At 41.9% G+C, this 16,767-nt stretch overlaps 1 protein-coding gene across 5 annotated transcripts in view; it reads right to left on the bottom strand.

The window, feature by feature from the left end:
* Positions 1 to 271: 271 nt before the first annotated feature.
* LOC124002251 (pleckstrin homology domain-containing family G member 3-like) overlaps positions 272 to 16,767 on the bottom strand; it is a 63,294-nt gene continuing 46,798 nt past the window's right edge. For 2 of the 5 annotated variants that reach the window (XM_046309618.1, XM_046309619.1), the window contains 8 exons: positions 10,084 to 10,117; positions 9,721 to 9,828; positions 8,742 to 8,752; positions 7,942 to 8,319; positions 6,082 to 6,177; positions 4,530 to 4,640; positions 2,081 to 3,575; positions 272 to 1,952 (listed from right to left, as the gene is read on the bottom strand). In XM_046309618.1, the coding sequence (XP_046165574.1) occupies positions 1,138 to 1,952; positions 2,081 to 3,575; positions 4,530 to 4,640; positions 6,082 to 6,177; positions 7,942 to 8,319; positions 8,742 to 8,752; positions 9,721 to 9,828; positions 10,084 to 10,117 (3,048 nt within the window). In that variant the 3' untranslated portion in view covers positions 272 to 1,137. The remainder of the gene's footprint in view (positions 1,953 to 2,080; positions 3,576 to 4,529; positions 4,641 to 6,081; positions 6,178 to 7,941; positions 8,320 to 8,741; positions 8,753 to 9,720; positions 9,829 to 10,083; positions 10,118 to 16,767) is intronic. The other 3 variants (XM_046309620.1, XM_046309622.1, XM_046309621.1) reach the window with 3 other exon arrangements.

The raw sequence follows: 16,767 nt of genomic DNA, 5'->3' as shown, positions 1-16,767 counted from the left end.
TAAGCTACCAAGTCTGTTAAACTTTTACTGTTGGTCACTATCAGATAATGGATCCTCTGTAAACATCTCTGCCTGAATTTCCCCCCTAATATGGTTATACATTATTGCCATCACTCAGTTATGACCTAAAAAGGATTTTTGCAAAGGGATGTTAGGATATTGCAATAGTAAGACCCAGTCATTCAGAATAACTTAACTCAACAAGACATGGAAATCCATTTTTAATATTTGATTTTTTTCCCTACTGACATTAACCACAAAAAAAAAATGATGTATTGTAATTTCAATAACTCAGATTTTATTGAGCATATATGCCATTTCAGGTATGAAATTATTCTGTGCGGTTTCTGGAATGAAAAGGTCTAGGAAGACGAGGATCATTTTATAAATAACAAGGAAATAGATCAGAAAACAACTCCAGTGATGTATGAAAACAATCATAGTATTGAGTAGTAGCTAAATGTGGCACATTTGGCTGAATAGTAGACAGCACAGACCATACATCTCCCATTTTTAAACAACTGAAGGAAAAACACTTTGACCAAAGGTCAAATAGGATTGAGTGAATCCTAATGGCTGTAAATCCACAATAAATAACTTACAAATGGTGGCCCAGCCTTCCAGATTTACTCTCATTTATATATTAAGTCGCATATCTCTTTACACTATTTCCTTGCTTATGACCCTCACAATTCATTCACAAATAGAGGATGACCATTGCATCATTACACAGGGGGGGGGGAGGGGAGAGAAGGGTAATCTGGACAGATCTACTTCAATATGCTGACGTTTTTTCTCAACACCATTTTTCTTATATACATAGTCATTCTCTTTATGTAAACACATTTCATGATGGTGTGAGAACAAGACACATTTACAACTATTTACACATTTTACAAAGTCACAACATATTTTCCCATGGGGTGCCCTTGATTGTTCAATATCCCTAGTAGGTAACACCAGAAGTGAGAAAAGAGTGATGTGAGAAGGTGATAATACAGACAAAAAGTAGAAAATGGTATTCCTGACACAGTAGCAGTAGTTACTGCCTAATAGACAGTATTTATAGTCATATTCCTCGACGTCAATTGCATATATAGGTAAGAAAAGGCTTATTTCATTATTTACAGAAAGCGATCAAATAGGCAGGGCATTTACAGTGTTTGTATTTGATCCCAAGTTCTGGAATTTTGCTCGTAGGTTTTTTACCAGACTACTCTCGATCTTTTTGCCTGAAGTCAGTGCAGACCTCTTGGCACAGTACTGGTAATCAAGGCTTTTCGAGATTTTAAGTTTGGTCTTTCCTTTAGCTCCTTGTTCCTCCACTCTCGTCTTCCCTCCAGTCTCCTCTGGCCCATCGCCAGCAACCCTCTCTACTATAATAACCTTGTGCTCGTTGGGCAGGGTAGCCTGACCAGCCATGTAACAGCTCCTCATTGTCTCCTGAAGGTTCTGCAGCTCCTGTAGAGGCAGTGTTCCTAGCAAGTGATCAAAAGAATGCCACCTGCAAAGTGGAAGCTGGGGCTGAGCCTCTCCAACAGAACCCCCACCCTGGTGGTCCATGGATGACATAGTCTCAAGTGAGTCTGTTAGTCCACTGTTAGTGTCTGTGGGGCAGTTGCAGCTGGATGAGTAGCCATCGGGGCTCCATGAGGTACTGAAGCCCTCAGTGCAACTCTGCATCCTCTCTGGGGCGGAGCAGCTATGGCTGACAGGTGATGGGTGGGAGGAACCAAGGTCCAGCCTGTGGTTAGTGTATTTGGAGCGGAGCTCCTGGACATCTGGCCAGTGGAAACTCTGTGTCTGCACTGGGCTGTGAGGACTGTTGGGACAGGGGGACGTGACCTGTGAGCTAGCCCCAGAGTTGAGACTTGGGACTGGGCTTGGGGTCCTCCGCTCATGCACGACCACCTGCTCATAGGATTTGAGTGACAGTGTCAGGTTAGGCCTACCTGCATACACAGAAAGACAGGGCAGAGATAAGGGACATCAGTTTGATCATTTTAGCTTTGCAGATTAGAGTATCATATAAAATCATAATGGATCAGCAAAACATTAAAACAGATCCCTGACAGCTTACCCCAGTCTCTTCTTTGGACTTTCTCCTCATAGACAGCTGGTAGGTTCTTAAAGGCAAGGTGGTTCTCAGCCTCCATGTTTCTCTGCCTCACCACGGGCCTGCTGTTCTTGATGCGCTGGCTGTACTGGCGGGCCAGTTGGAAAACCTTGTTCTTCATCTTCTCCATATCCTGCAGAATCTGGTCCTCTTCCACCCCTAAACGCAGGCTGATGACCCTGGGGAGGGGAGATCTACTGACTGTGCCTCTCTCCCAGGACTTGGGAGTCTTATTCTGGCAGGACTCCTGCCCTGAGAAGGGGTCTGGAGAAGTTGTGATGGGTGATGGGGATTCCTCTGAGACAGCACCCATGTCTGACTCCTCCAGGATCCTCAGGGGCTTGATATACTCAGCTTCAAGGATCTCTCTGCTGGTTCCCCCCATCCGGGATAGAAATGATCTGGGATGGACATTGTCCTCTGTACCCTGAATACCCTTGGGTTTCCCAAGGCTTCCATAAACCTCCTCCATCTCTATGTCTTGCCACACTTGGACCATGTCCAAGGACGGTCTGAAGAACTCATCCTCGTCTCCAACAGGAGCATCATTGACACTCTGGGACCTGGGCTTGATGTCTGCAGCTTTTTGTGGCTCCAGCACAGGGGTATTATTAGTCCTCTGCTCTTTTTCTAAGCCAGGAAGGTCGAACACTGACCAGGATGTGGGCCGGTTGTTCGGGGAGACCTTCCCGTGCCCTGGAACCGCTTGGTCCTGGGGTTTGCTGTTGAGCTGCCGGCTCAGGTGTCTGACCAGGCCTGCAGGAATATAGGACAGGCTCTCCCTGCGCTTGATGCTGAAGCTGGCATCCTGGTGCTCTGCATGCTCATAGTACCTCCTGATCTTGTGGATGAGTATCCGGTCCTGCTTGGAGAGAGTGGATCTGCGCTCCACCTCCATGAGGTGGTCTGGTCTAGGGGCAGGCGTAGAGGTGTTGCCTTTCAAGAGCAGTGGGTGCTCTGGGGTAGAGTTAACCAGAGTCTGGACCTTCTCCTCGAGCTCGGTGTTCAGACAGGGTGTGCTGCTGCCCTTGCTGCCCAACTGAGGTGAGGGGCAGCCCAGGGAACACAGGTCCTCTGAGACCACCAGGCTGCCAACAAAATCCTCAGTGATTACACTGCCCTGGTCCAACACAGAGGCAGGCCGGGTGCGGCTGGTCTCAGTTCCCAGCACCGCACCAAACTCTGAACACTCTCCATTTGTCACTGATGAGTTCATCTCGTCCTGTTGGACAGAGCAGTCACTCTTCTCTTCATCCCCTCCCGCCCTGTACCTTCCCTCTTCCTCTACTCCTCCCCCAATACCCCTCTCAGGCTCCAGTGTCGGAGACGTCTCAGGCTGTCTGGGAGGCAGAGTTGGCGAAGCATCAGGCTCTGTGTATAGGGGTGGGTTCGCCTCACTCTGTTCCATCACTACTACCTTAGGAGCACTGCTTTGAGGAGGAACCTCCTCCACATACACCTGGATAAGGAGGAAGGAAGGGTGAATATTAACATCAGGATGGAATAAAGCAATATGGATATGATAAGCCAACAGGTAGTTATAAATCACCAGTCATTATCTGACATTGGATCAATGAGCCAAGTCAAGTGATCAGGTTAAATCTGCTACAGCAGCCATGATCTCTGATCCATGTCTGGTAGTGCATGGCGTCGAATATTCTGACAACATGACAGAGACAGAATCACAGTAGAATGTGTAATAAAACGATCAGAGCATTTTGATTCCATTTTTATAGCTAATTCATCACAATTGCCACCGTCCATTTCATATGCACCTGCTGAACTCTGCTGTAAAATGTAGCACTTTAGTTTAACAGTTTTAATTTAACAGATTTGACCCCAGTGTGCAGTTATAACAGACTAATTTCCAGCTGCAGTGTGGTTGTGTGTGTGTGTGTGTGTGTGTGTGTGTGTGTGTGTGTGTGTGTGTGTGTGTGTGTGTGTGTGTGTGTGTGTGTGTGTGTGTGTGTGTGTGTGTGTGTGTGTGTGTGTGTGTGTGTGTGTGAATGCAGTAGGAGCTGTGGGTAAGAAATAAGGGAGGGACCAACAACTTGTTACACTCGGCTTGGAAGCAGACAAGAGGACCCAGGATCTATTAAAAATGTTCTCTGTCCATGAGAGATGACAGGGGACAACAGCATGTAGGAGGAGACATTCTAATTTACAGGGTATAAATACACAACCCCCTAGTTGTATTAGATCAGAACCATTTGGGCCACCTACCAGTCTTCCCAAATCCCATCCCCTCAAAAGATGAAGACTTTTCTGTTAGTATCCCCTATATTTTAGATATACAGTACAACAAAACATTCATCCGTTCAGAATCTCTTCAAGCTTAGTCTCATGTGACAGATTTGGTTCTGGGTGCCAAGCGCACCTTAACTTTGACCCAGCCAGTCCAAACTCTTCATACCTGGTCAGTGAAGGTCTCCTCTGTAGCCAACTCGCTGATCTCCTGGGCTGATGTCTCCATCCTCTCCCCCAGTGGTCCCTTCTTAACTACAACCTCATAGTTTTCTTCATCCTGGGGTAGCAGAACACAACATGAAAGGGTGAACACTGCTTAGAGTGAACACTGGGTCTTAGATGGCCAAATCCATACAGTGGAGTATAATATATAATAATAATATATGCCATTTAGCAGACGCTTTTATCCAAAGCGACTTACAGTCATGTGTGCATACATTCTACGTATGGGTGGTCCCGGGGATCGAACCCACTACCCTGGCGTTACAAGCGCCATGCTCTACCAACTGAGCTACAGAAGGGCCACAGTATCACAAGACTTCTCTATCATCTGGTTCCAGACAGTCACAAGCTGGGCAGCACTGATTTGCATTTGGTTTTAAAGCACCTGTGTGACAATACATACATTATATAGACAGCTGACATTCATATTACAGGATGTTCAACATTCAAGCCATTTTAATGCCATTATAGCAATTAACCTTAATAAAGTTCCTCTGTAGTTTTGGAAAAAGCAAAAGGGAAACCTTTTAACTAATGTGAAGACCAAAGCACATATTATCCTGACTCCCTGATTTGACAGCCAAATTCACCTTTGAAGTCATACATAAGCTCTGTGGATCAATTGACTCAATGCAAATGCACCCATCAAATAAGCACAAGGCTAATTGCTGACTTGTTTTCTCTACAATGTTGATTTTCAAAGCAAATTGTGTCACATGCACTGAATACAACAGATGTAGACCTTACCTTTTAATGCTTCCTTGCAAGCCCTTAACCAACAATGTATATCAATGATGTATGTATAGATTAATGATGTCGCTCTTACTGCGGGTGATTTTGTGATCCACCTCTACACAGACGACACCATTCTGTTTACATCTGGCCTTTCCTTGGACACCGTGTTAACAAACCTCCAAATGAGCTTCAATGCCATACAACACTCCTTCCGTGGCCTCCAACTGCTCTTAAATGCTAGTAAAACTAAATGCATGCTTTTCAACCGATCGCTGCCCGCACCCGCCAGCCCGACTAGCATCACTACTCTGGACGGTTCGGACTAAGAATATGTGGACAACTACAAATACCTAGGTGTCTGGCTAGACTGTAAACTCTCCTTCCAGACTCATATTATGCATCTCCAATCCAAAATTAACTCTAGATTCGGCTTCCTATTTTGCAGCAAAGCCTCCTTCACTCATGCTGCCAAACATACCCTCGTAAAACTGACTATCCTGCCAAAACCTTGACTTCAGCGTTGTCATTTTCAAAATAGCCTCCAACACTTTACTCAGCAAATTGGATGCAGTCTACCACAGTGCCACCCGTTTTGTCATCAAAGCCCCATATACTACCCACCACTGCAACCTGTATGCTCTCGGTGGCTGGTCCTCACTACATATTCGTCACCAAACCCACTGGCTCCAGGTCATCTACAAGTCTTTGCTAGGTAAAGCCCTGCCTCATCTCAGCTCACTGGTCACCATAGCAGCACCCACCTGTAGCACGCTCTCCAGCAGGTATCGCTCACTGGTCATCCCCAAAGCCAACACCTCCTTTGGACGCCTTTCCTTCCACTTCTCTGCTGCCATTGACTGGAACAAATTGCAAAAATCACTGAAGTTGGAGACTAACTCCCTCACTAACGTCAAGCATCAGCTGTCAGAGCAGCTTACCAATCACTGCAGCTGTACATAGCCCATCTGTAAATAGCCCATCCAACCACCTACCTCATATTTGCTTTTCTGGTCTTTTGCACACCAGTATTTCTAATTGCACATCCTCATCTGCACATATATCACTCCAGTGTAAATTGCTAAATTGTAATTACTTTGCCACTATGCTCCATTTATTGCCTTACCTCCTTGCCTCATTTGCACACACTGTATATTTTATATTGTGTTATTGACTGTACGTTTGTTTATCCCATGCTTTATCTTGGCCAGGGTGCAGTTGTAAATGAAAACTTGTTCTCAACTGGAGTACTTGGTAAAATAAAGGTGAAATAAAATGAAAAAAATCATATTTAAAAATGCAGTTAAGAAAATATACATAGCCTCATTATTGTTATTTTATTGTGTTACTTTTTTATTTAATTTAGTAAATAGTTTAACCAACAATGCAGTTCAAGAAATGGCTAAGGGCTTGTAAGTAAGCATTTCATGGTAACCTGTTGTATTTGGCACATGTGACAAATAACATTTGATTTACTAAATAAACTAAAGTAAAAAAAGTATCACAATAAAATAACAACGAAGCTATATACGGGGGGTACCAGTACAGAGTCAACGTGCAGAGGTAATATGTACATATAGGGGTTAAGTGACTATGCATAGACAATTAACAGCAAATAGCAGCAGGGTAGAAAATGGCTCATAAGTCTTGGGGCTAGAAGCTGTTAAGGAGCCTTTTGGACCTAGACTTGGCGCTCCAGTACCGCTTGCCATGTGGTAGCAGAGAGAACAGTCTATGACCATTTTTGGGGTCTGTAATGCTCCGCAACACATGAGAGAAAAGCATGGTAGTGTGCGTGTTAACCATTAGGGCTGGGAACTGCCAGAGACCTCACGATACGACATTATTACGATACTTAGGTGCAGATACAATACGTATTGCAATTCTTAAGATTCTATATGTATTGTGATATGATGTTCCAAACATATTGCTCACTATATGTCTGCTGCAGAGAGACAAGAGAGCATGAGAACATTTGTTTTGATCAGTCATGGAAATAAACGTGCTGATAACATGTTGGCTCACTATTAAAAAAAGAGATGGAGAACAAACTATAGGATGAAAAATAGTTTTGGATAGTAGTTTTGAAAAATAGTTTTGGATAGTAGTTTTGAAAAATAGTTTTGAAAAATAGTTTTGGCACAGGTACAGCCGACTAGCGCTAGCTAAGGCTACCTAGCAACAAAACAATTTCATTAAATCGATACTGAGTCAAGTATCAATATAATATCATCCAAAATTATATTATGATGTAACTGTTGATTTCTTTTCCACCATCACTATTAACCATTCCATTCGAAAAACCTCAAATTCAAACAATAACAGGCCTTTCAATAGTCACATGTTCCCCAACATTCAATGAAGTCACAAACATGATGAATTATAAATCTGATCTGCAGTGACCAGATTTCCATGATACTGATTGTTGTTACAATTCCTGGAAGGTTTAGTCCATGCAGTTATGTGAGTGTGAAAACCAGAAGCATTCCATGACTATGGCAAATGGTAGCTGGCTTTTAGTGAATTGCATCAAGGCTGAGGTAAACAGAGAGGGCGATGGTTGATTGGAAAGCCAGTGAAATTGCAGAGGAAATAGGAGACCCATTGGTGGCAGTGAGTCTCACCGTTGTGAACCGAGCAGAAAGTAAAGCCCTGGCCCTATAGTGCCAGCAAGAGATGGCTGCCAGCTTGGAGCTGGCAAAGTCGGCTACCTGGTCATCCTCCATCAGAATATCATCTGTGTTTATCTCCCCCTTCTCCTCCTCAGTCTCCTCCTCCTGCTGCTCAGTGCCCCCTTGGCAGGGTAAGGACCTTGGCTTAGGGTCCTCACTGGGGCTCAGCTGCTCCAGAGATGCCCTCCCGCGGCCTATCTTCTCCTGGGCTCCCAGCACACCAGGCCTCTCAGCCTCACCTAGACTGGAGCCCAGCATACTGACACTAGCAGTTGGCTGCAGGGAACGCCTGTCCCCCAGAAGAACACCTTCACTGTCTGTGTGCTGTAGCTTGAAGTCACAGAGAGTTGAGGTGTTATTGCAAGGCCAGCATAGAGATGTTCCTTTTTAATGTAATTGCAAGGTGTTGAAAATAATGGTATAAATGTGACTGAAGGTACATCATGTGATCATGCCAAGCTATTGTGGACATTGTGGACACATCACTAATCAACAAAACCCTGAGCCCAAAACCTCTGCCTTTATTAACACAATATGGTTCAGCCCAATAAGCTTAGAGTAGCAATTCCTCTATTGGGGTTCATTTCTCTCAGCAAGGTTTATTCTGCATTTCCTTTCAGAGTCATTGTCAAACCTGTGAGAACAACATCTCACTGAACCACATTGAACGGAGTCAACCGATTTCTCTTTTCTGCACAGAGGAGAAAAAAACATGGCAGGGCAAAATGTACTTTAATCATTGGGAAGCTCACCTTCAGAATGGCTGCAAGGCAGGAGAAGATAATGAAGAGGAGAAAAGAAGAGAATGTCAACAATGCTGCCACAACAAAAAAGTAGAGTTATATCATACTGTAAACACACTAATAATATCTGAACACTGGCAAGTTAATTGGATAAACTGTGAATGAGAAATGCCTCCTTTCAGAGACTCAGAAATAAGGCAATTCACAAGGACAGTCCTCTCTGACTGAGGAATATGAAGAACAAGAGGTTTGTAGCTAAATTGATTTGAGAGGGCGTAAAGACGGCAGAGAGACAAGACAGAGGAACTTAGTTTATCCCTTTGTTGCTCTATATTTAAAAATCAGCAGCAGAGATAACATGGCAGACTGACTGGAGAAGACACACGGAGACAATTTCCTCCAAAACCCATTTGTCTTTAATATCACCTAACCACACTTATTTATTTCCCAACTTATTACTGCTGTTCATATAACCATAATTAGCTCTATATCCCCTTCCATTCTCTCCCATCACTGCCCTTTCATTGCGGGTCAATTAGAATGCATGAGAGCAGCGCAAGCCACAGATCTAAAGCCAGGACTGAATTTGACTATTGAAAAGAGCTCCTGCATGACAAAGCCTTTCAGTAATATGGCCCATAATTAACATCATTATGGGTGATCTAGGGCAGAGGGGGTTGTGAGAGGAGTAGGGGTCTGGCCTTTTGATCGGGCTGTCCAGGGGTCCATCTACGGCAGAATGACAGCATGGGGTGAATACTGAGACTCAGTATGGGCGACAGGGAACCTGAATCATGGCAGCAGTGGCTCCAGGGTTATGAGCCAGGCCAGCCTGTTAATCTGGAGTCTCGTTAAGAATAGTTTCAGACTGTAGAACTGTGGGGTAAGTGGAACCAATCAAGCCTGAAGAGATGGCTTGGCTTTGGTGTTGTTTTCCATAAAACAAAACATTGTTTTACTATGTGCAGGGGGGAGGCAACTAACTCACCTGATGTCCTGCGCCCGGGTCTCCCCTCTGCGGAAAGGTCTTCAGCCCGGCAGTATCCAGCCTTCTTCAGCCTCTCTGGGCTGTAGCGGTACTTCCCCGACCCTGGGTCTGCACACAGCACAGCAAGCAACACCATCACTCAGGCACTACCGCTCACTCACCCAAAACCAGGTCAGTGAATTAAAGAAATCGTTCTCTACTCTTCAAATGGGGACACAACAGTTAATAATTGTTCCACATTTCCAGTGAAGTGATCCTCTTGCACTCAATGACAGCCTTTCCTGTTGCTTTGTTAACAGCCACAGCTATGTTTAGTGCCTTTATCTTTTATTCATATTAACCATATTTATCTGGAATACTCACAGAGAGAATCCATTTCGAGGATGGCCTCTTTTACCTGGAAGACAGAAATCAAAAGAAAACGGTAGGTGTCATTTTTATTAGACTTCAAATTTACAAATGCAGCATTGATACGTTTATTACATTTTTAAAAACAAAGAACAGCTCCACCCCCACCCTTCCTATAAGGTGCATAGGTCTACATGTAAACAACGAACGTCAGCATGTCATAAAGGAGATTAAATGGAGATACACACAAAACAACTTTTATTTTATGCAGAAGTGTGTTAAGACTAATAGTATTTCTTTGTCATAATATAAATATATAATAAAAAATGCAAAAATGTAGGAATGAAAAATAAGAAGGGAACTGTAGTAGATGATTGAATGAGAATCATTTATTTGGGTAACTTACTAGTCATATTAGAAGGAATAGTATATAGCGCCATACATGCAGTCTAGGTCAACATCTTAAAACTGAATGGGAGTCAAGTCAGAAAGATTCAAGCTAAATGTAATTGTTTATATTTAAGCGGGGTAATTGTTCATTCAGTAGGAAGGGTAGAGAAATCATCAAATAATGAAATAAAGGGTTGTCAAAGGGAGTACAATGTATCTGTTAATCCTCTTAAAAGGTGAATTTGATATTTTCTCATTTAAGAAAAAAATACATCTTAGAGCCATACAGCTAGAGAGGAAGGGGCTGCGGATTTCCAATTCAGCAGAATCCTGCCACGAGCCAGAAGAGTTGTGAATGCAATACTATGAGTGTTTAGACAATATACGAGGGGGGGTCTTCTACAGCTCCAAAAATAGCAACATAGGGAGATGGTTGACGTTGAATAGCTAAGATACAGTGACAAGATTTCAAAAGACGGAAGTCCAGAAAGCTTATCCATTTGGAGCCAGACCAGGACGCATGTTAGGTTTGCAGGAGACTGAGCACAGGATTCACATTTGTCCTCTATATATCAGGGTATAAGTCTGCCTGTCTGGCTCACAATGAACTCGAAGGAGCACCTTGAACTGGATGAGTCCGAGTCAAGCACAGGAAGAAGACGAGTTTACCCTTTTTAGTAGCGCTTTCCCACCAGTTTAAGTTCTATATTCATCTCATGTTCCCACTTCTCCATAGTTCTGTTAAGGGTGGTGTTGCCAAAGCACATAACATACAAGTAAAATGTATGAGATTAACCTCTTCTGGCTAGATTTAAAATTTTAAAGCAGTTTTGTCTCATGGCAATGCCTCCGGCAGGTTGGGGAAGATCCTTCAAAGTCAACTCTGATTGATCTTATTTTAACGAATATGCCAGATAAATATGTTTCTACTGGCGTCTTCGTCCAAGAGATTAGTGATCATTGCCCAGTTGTGTTAGAGATGGGAGAATACAAAAACCTAAGCCTCGCGCCATTACAAAGAGGATCGTCAGTCAACACAATCTTTATTCTAGTGACCTTGAATGTATTTCAGCTATCCCTGAACCTGATTTAGCTTTGCGCTTCTTTGCAGATGTATTCTATACCATTGTGAATAATCATGCTCCCTTCAAAAAAAATTACGTGTTAAAAAGGTTGATTCAATGCCTAGTGCACACCGGAATGATCAAAAGTCATTCATAAAAGAGATGATGCTTGGGTCAAGGCCAGAAACACCGGATTAGGCCTGTCAGACAAGTTTTTAAGCAACTGAGGAATCATTGTGTAAAATCTCAATCTAAAAGGCTAAATCTCATTTTTACAAAACTGCTCTTTCAGATTGAAATGGGAGCCCGGCTAAATTCTGGAAAACTGCCTCCTCTCTGCCACAACAAATTCATTCATACACTGGCTTCATTACAAGGGAAGAAAATGCCGTAATTGATGCATTTCAATCAGCGGGCTCTCTTTGATAGAACTTCTAAGCCTATTTACAATGATATTGGGCTGGATGCTGATAGGGAAAACTTGCTGAATGATCAGAGAACTTATGCTAGCAATATACAAGTGATGCTAGCAATAGACAAGTGATGCTAGCAATAGACAAGTGATGCTAGCAATAGACAAGTGGTGCTAGCAATAGACAAGTGATGCTAGCAATAGACAAGTGATGCTAGCAATAGACAAGTGATGCTAGCAATAGACAAGTGGTGCTAGCAATAGACAAGTGATGCTAGCAATAGACAAGTGGTGCTAGCAATAGACAAGAAATCCACTGGATTCTGGTCTGCTTAAGTGTGCAGCGCCCATCATTGTTGCCTTAAAAAAAAAAATCGTTATTTAACATTGTTTTCAGGAAATATTCCCAAAGTATGGAAATCACCTCGTGCCACCATGCCATAGGACGGGGATCGTAGTGATTTTAATAATTAATTATCTCCTTATTTAAAGGATTGGTTAAGGTTTCTAGGGTCTCCACAGAGCTAGATAAATTTGCTTTTAAATTTAATGCACTGTATTGCCGGAACAAAATTCAAAATACATTTTATCTTGATCTGGTGCAATTTAAAGTATTGATTGGGGACTTATTTACAGAGCAATGCAACTGTTTTTCTGGTTGATTTGTGATGTTTGTTGTGCTTACCATGATTATAAATGTACACAAATGATTTAAAAATAGTATTATACAGGGCACATTTGGAAGTCTCAATGTCTTCGCTTTCAAAATAAAGGTTAAGTAAATACAAAATAAATTAAAGTATAAGCAATATAGAAGCTTGTATAAGTGGCAGGGAACCATTTTCTATGGAATCACTAAACACCTACAAAAAAGTTAATCAGATAATGTTTTGTAAAATTCTGGGGTAGCCGTCAGGTCCCTGAGCTTCAAATTACCTCAACAAATTGACATCTAGAATGCCAAAGGTCTGAAGGGCTGTAATTGCTGCAAATGGAGGATTCTTTGATGAAAGAAAAGTTTGAAGGACAATTATTTCAAATAAATCATTATTTATAACCTTGGCAACATCTTGACGATATTTCATATTCATTTAGCAACTATTTTAATGCATGTTTTCATGGAAAACAAGGACATTTCTAAGTGACCCCAAACTTTTGAATGGTAGTGTACATGGAGGAGACTTGATCAAGCTAGTCATATTGACTACTTTGTCTCTTGCGTCAAAGTTTTTTTTTTAAATAATAGGAAAGAATGCAATCGGAGCATCATTGGCCTTCACATAACTCTTACAGAATTTCCATGCGGACAGGGATATTGGAAACATAATCAAAGTTTACTGGAGGATAAAATAATTTATAACTGAATTTTTACAGTATAATATAGGTTCTGCAAATATTGTTTGGGATATCTTTAGGGTTGCACATTTTGGAGAATATTCAGAGGTGGAAACTTTCAGTGGGAATTAACGGGAATATATGGGAATTAATATTAATACATTAATATTGCATTGATATATTTAACATATCATGTGAGACAGAAACAAACATTTTACCTGATCATAAGTAGAAAATTGCAAATGATTAAATCCTTCAAATAGAAATAAAATCATCAATTTAGTTACAAATTGGACTTTAATTAAATGAGTTGACTCTTCACATGGGATGATTTCACTGAACAACAAAAGGGAATATTGAATGATCCTCAAAGTCCCTTCCGCCAAGTGGCTGATGAGATATGTTGGCACGACTGCCATATTGCATCTCCATCCCAAAGCCCTTGCTTGGAAGTGTACTTCACCAGACTGCCAATAACCTTGCCCTCATCCAGGCCAAGGTCACAAGACACAGTAGTGATGACACCATAGGCCTTGTTGTCTTGCCAGCATTCTTGGGGTCAAATATGTACGGAGCAACAGTGAAGTAGGCAGGGCAGTATGGATTTATTCTCTTACATCTACAAGCAGAGTATGAACATCAGACAGGATGGCATTGTCTCCCTCAATCCGTGCAATGGCTAATGCTATAGGTTTCAGGGCTTTCAGGCTGCTTACCACTCTCTGCCAAAATACCTCATCCAGGAGGATCCTCTTGATGGGGCTGTCCATATCGACAGACAGATATGGCCATTTCTTGGAGAGACGCTTTCCCCTCCAGGAGACTGTCAAACATGATGACAACATCACACCAACAGGTGTTGCTGGGAAGCTTCAATGTAGCGCTCTTATACTTCTCACTTTGCTTGGTGAGGTAGATTGCTGCTATAACTTGATGACCCTTCACATACCTAACCATTTCACATACATAACTATTTCCAGATTCAATGCATGAGCAGCACAGCCAATGGGTGTGATGTGAGGGTAGGACTCCTCCACTTTAGACCAAGCAGACTTCATGTTAGCAGCATTGTCTGTCACCAGTGCAAATGCCTTCTGTGGTCCAAGGTCATTGAAGCCTGCCTTCAGCAGTCATCTCTTGTGTCTGTGCTCTTGTACAATACTGGATGAGGGGTGGAGATGATGTAGTTAATTATTCCTTGCCCACGAACATTCGACCACCCATCAGAGATGATTGCAATACAATCTTCTTTCTCTATGATCTGCTTGACCTTCACTTGAACTCTGTTGAACTTTGTATTCAGCAAATGAGTAGATAAAGCATGTCTGTTTGGAGGGGTGTATGCTGGGCCGAAGAACATTCAGAAATCTCTTCCAATACACATTGCCTGTGAGCATCAGAGGTGAACCAGTTGCATACACAGCTCAAGCAAGACAATCACCAGCATTGCTATGACTACATTCCACCATTGAGTAAAAAACAACAACTTCTGAATCGAGGACCATGAGCTGCTGCTATCGATAAGGTGTCCGATTCATTATTTCCACCTCGAATAGAAGTAGAGGGACTTTTGTCAGAGGTTGCTTGTTGTGAACGCTGAGGGATCTTTATGCACTTGGGCCAGATGATTCTGCATCTTTGTTGCATTCTTCACATATGATTTGGCACAGTATTTGCAAATGTACACAGCTCCATTAGCTGCAGTCAGATCGTGCCCATGGCATTTTCCTGTAAAGATTAGAAAAAAATGAGTAAAAAAAAGAATACAATTCTATGTACATATAAATAGTTAACCAGTTAGATTAAACAACTCCTTTGTAAGATAAGTGTTTTAAAATGAAACATGTACGGAAACAGGTGAATTAACACTCAGCAGGTTCAAGCAAGCTAAAACCCACATGGTAGGTGGCAAAAACTAACTAGCAGAAATGGTTAACAAGTTAGAAATGATTTAAACACTTTGCTATAGGCTACTATTTACTAGTTAACAAAAAATAATGTATAAAATATATTCACCCCACCCAGTATTGTAATCAAAACTTACCAGAAAGCATGTAGTCCTTGGCTCAGACAGTGTAGTAGTATGGGCTCAATAGCATCTCATCCTGATCAGACAGTTTTTTTATTTTTAACATGGATGATACATTGGAGATCATATAGGACAACTACGAGAAATAATAGAACACCATGAAACATCTAAGACAGGCCTGGTATTTAAAACGGAGTTTGAAAAGGCCTTTGATAAAGACCGGATTTTATTTGTAAAAATGCCTGATTTTTTTTTATTTCAGTGATTCTCTTATATGGGGTATAACAACCCCAAGTGTAAAATAGTAAATAGAGGATATTTCTCAAGAGAGTTTTGAATTGTCAAGAGGAGTTAAAACAAGGGTGTCTGCTGTCACGATATCTATTCCTTATGGCCATTGAAATGCTAGCTATTAAAATCAGATCAAATAACAATAGAGGATTAGAAATCCAAGGCTTTAAAACAAAAGGTGTCCATGTATGCCAATGACTCAAGTTTTATATTAAGTCCAGAATTGTATGGGAAGGTCTGCGCATTCCAAGAGTACAACCAATTGATTGCAGCATGACCACAAAAATGGAGGAGGCAGGTGGCAGGGAACTGGTCTGTCTGCCCAATGTAAAGGATCAAAACTGGTCTGTCTGCCCAATGTAAAGGATCAAAACTGGTCTGTCTGCCCAATGTAAAGGATCAAAACGGGTCTGTCTGCCCAATGTAAAGAATCAAAACAGGTCTGTCTGCCCAATGTAAAGGATCAAAACAGGTCTGTCTGCCCAATGTAAAGGATCAAAACTGGTCTGTCTGCCCAATGTAAAGGATCAAAACTGGTCTGTCTGCCCAATGTAAAGGATCAAAACTGGTCTGTCTGCCCAATGTAAAGGATCAAAACTGGTCTGTCTGCCCAATGTAAAGGATCAAAACTGGCAGAGGAATAAAAATAGCATAAATAGGAAAGTTACCAGTTTCATATGAGGACCAGGATGTTGACAGTTGTGCCATACAGATTGTAAAATAGTTGGGATGAGATTTTTGGATGAGCATTCCTGAATCTGAGACCAGAAACGGGCTACCTGAGGGCAATACCAAAATAAATGGTCTTGATTCTGTATCCTCACAACAAAATCTGCAGATTCCCCACCTCTTTAAGGAATACCTAGGATAGGATAAGTAATCCCTCTCACCCCCCCTTTAAGATTTAGATGCACTATTGTAAAGTGACTGTTCCACTGGATGTCATAAGGTGAATGCACCAATTTATAAGTCGCTCTGGATAAGAGCGTCTGCTAAATGACTTAAATGTAATGTAATGTAATGATTGAATGCCGCAAAAATTCAACATTTTGTTGGTGGCAAGAATTCTATATAATACTTTTAACTGAAAAGCAAAGTCTTGAAAAGCGACTCTTGAGTCGTTTTATATATCAACTCTTAAACCTGAACTCTGTAGATTCTATTCGATAGATTGAAAT

Source organism: Oncorhynchus gorbuscha, linkage group LG17 (assembly GCF_021184085.1).
Source record: "Oncorhynchus gorbuscha isolate QuinsamMale2020 ecotype Even-year linkage group LG17, OgorEven_v1.0, whole genome shotgun sequence".
In the NCBI taxonomy this organism is placed as follows: domain Eukaryota; kingdom Metazoa; phylum Chordata; class Actinopteri; order Salmoniformes; family Salmonidae; genus Oncorhynchus; species Oncorhynchus gorbuscha.
This window is presented reverse-complemented; position numbering and strand designations above follow the sequence as displayed.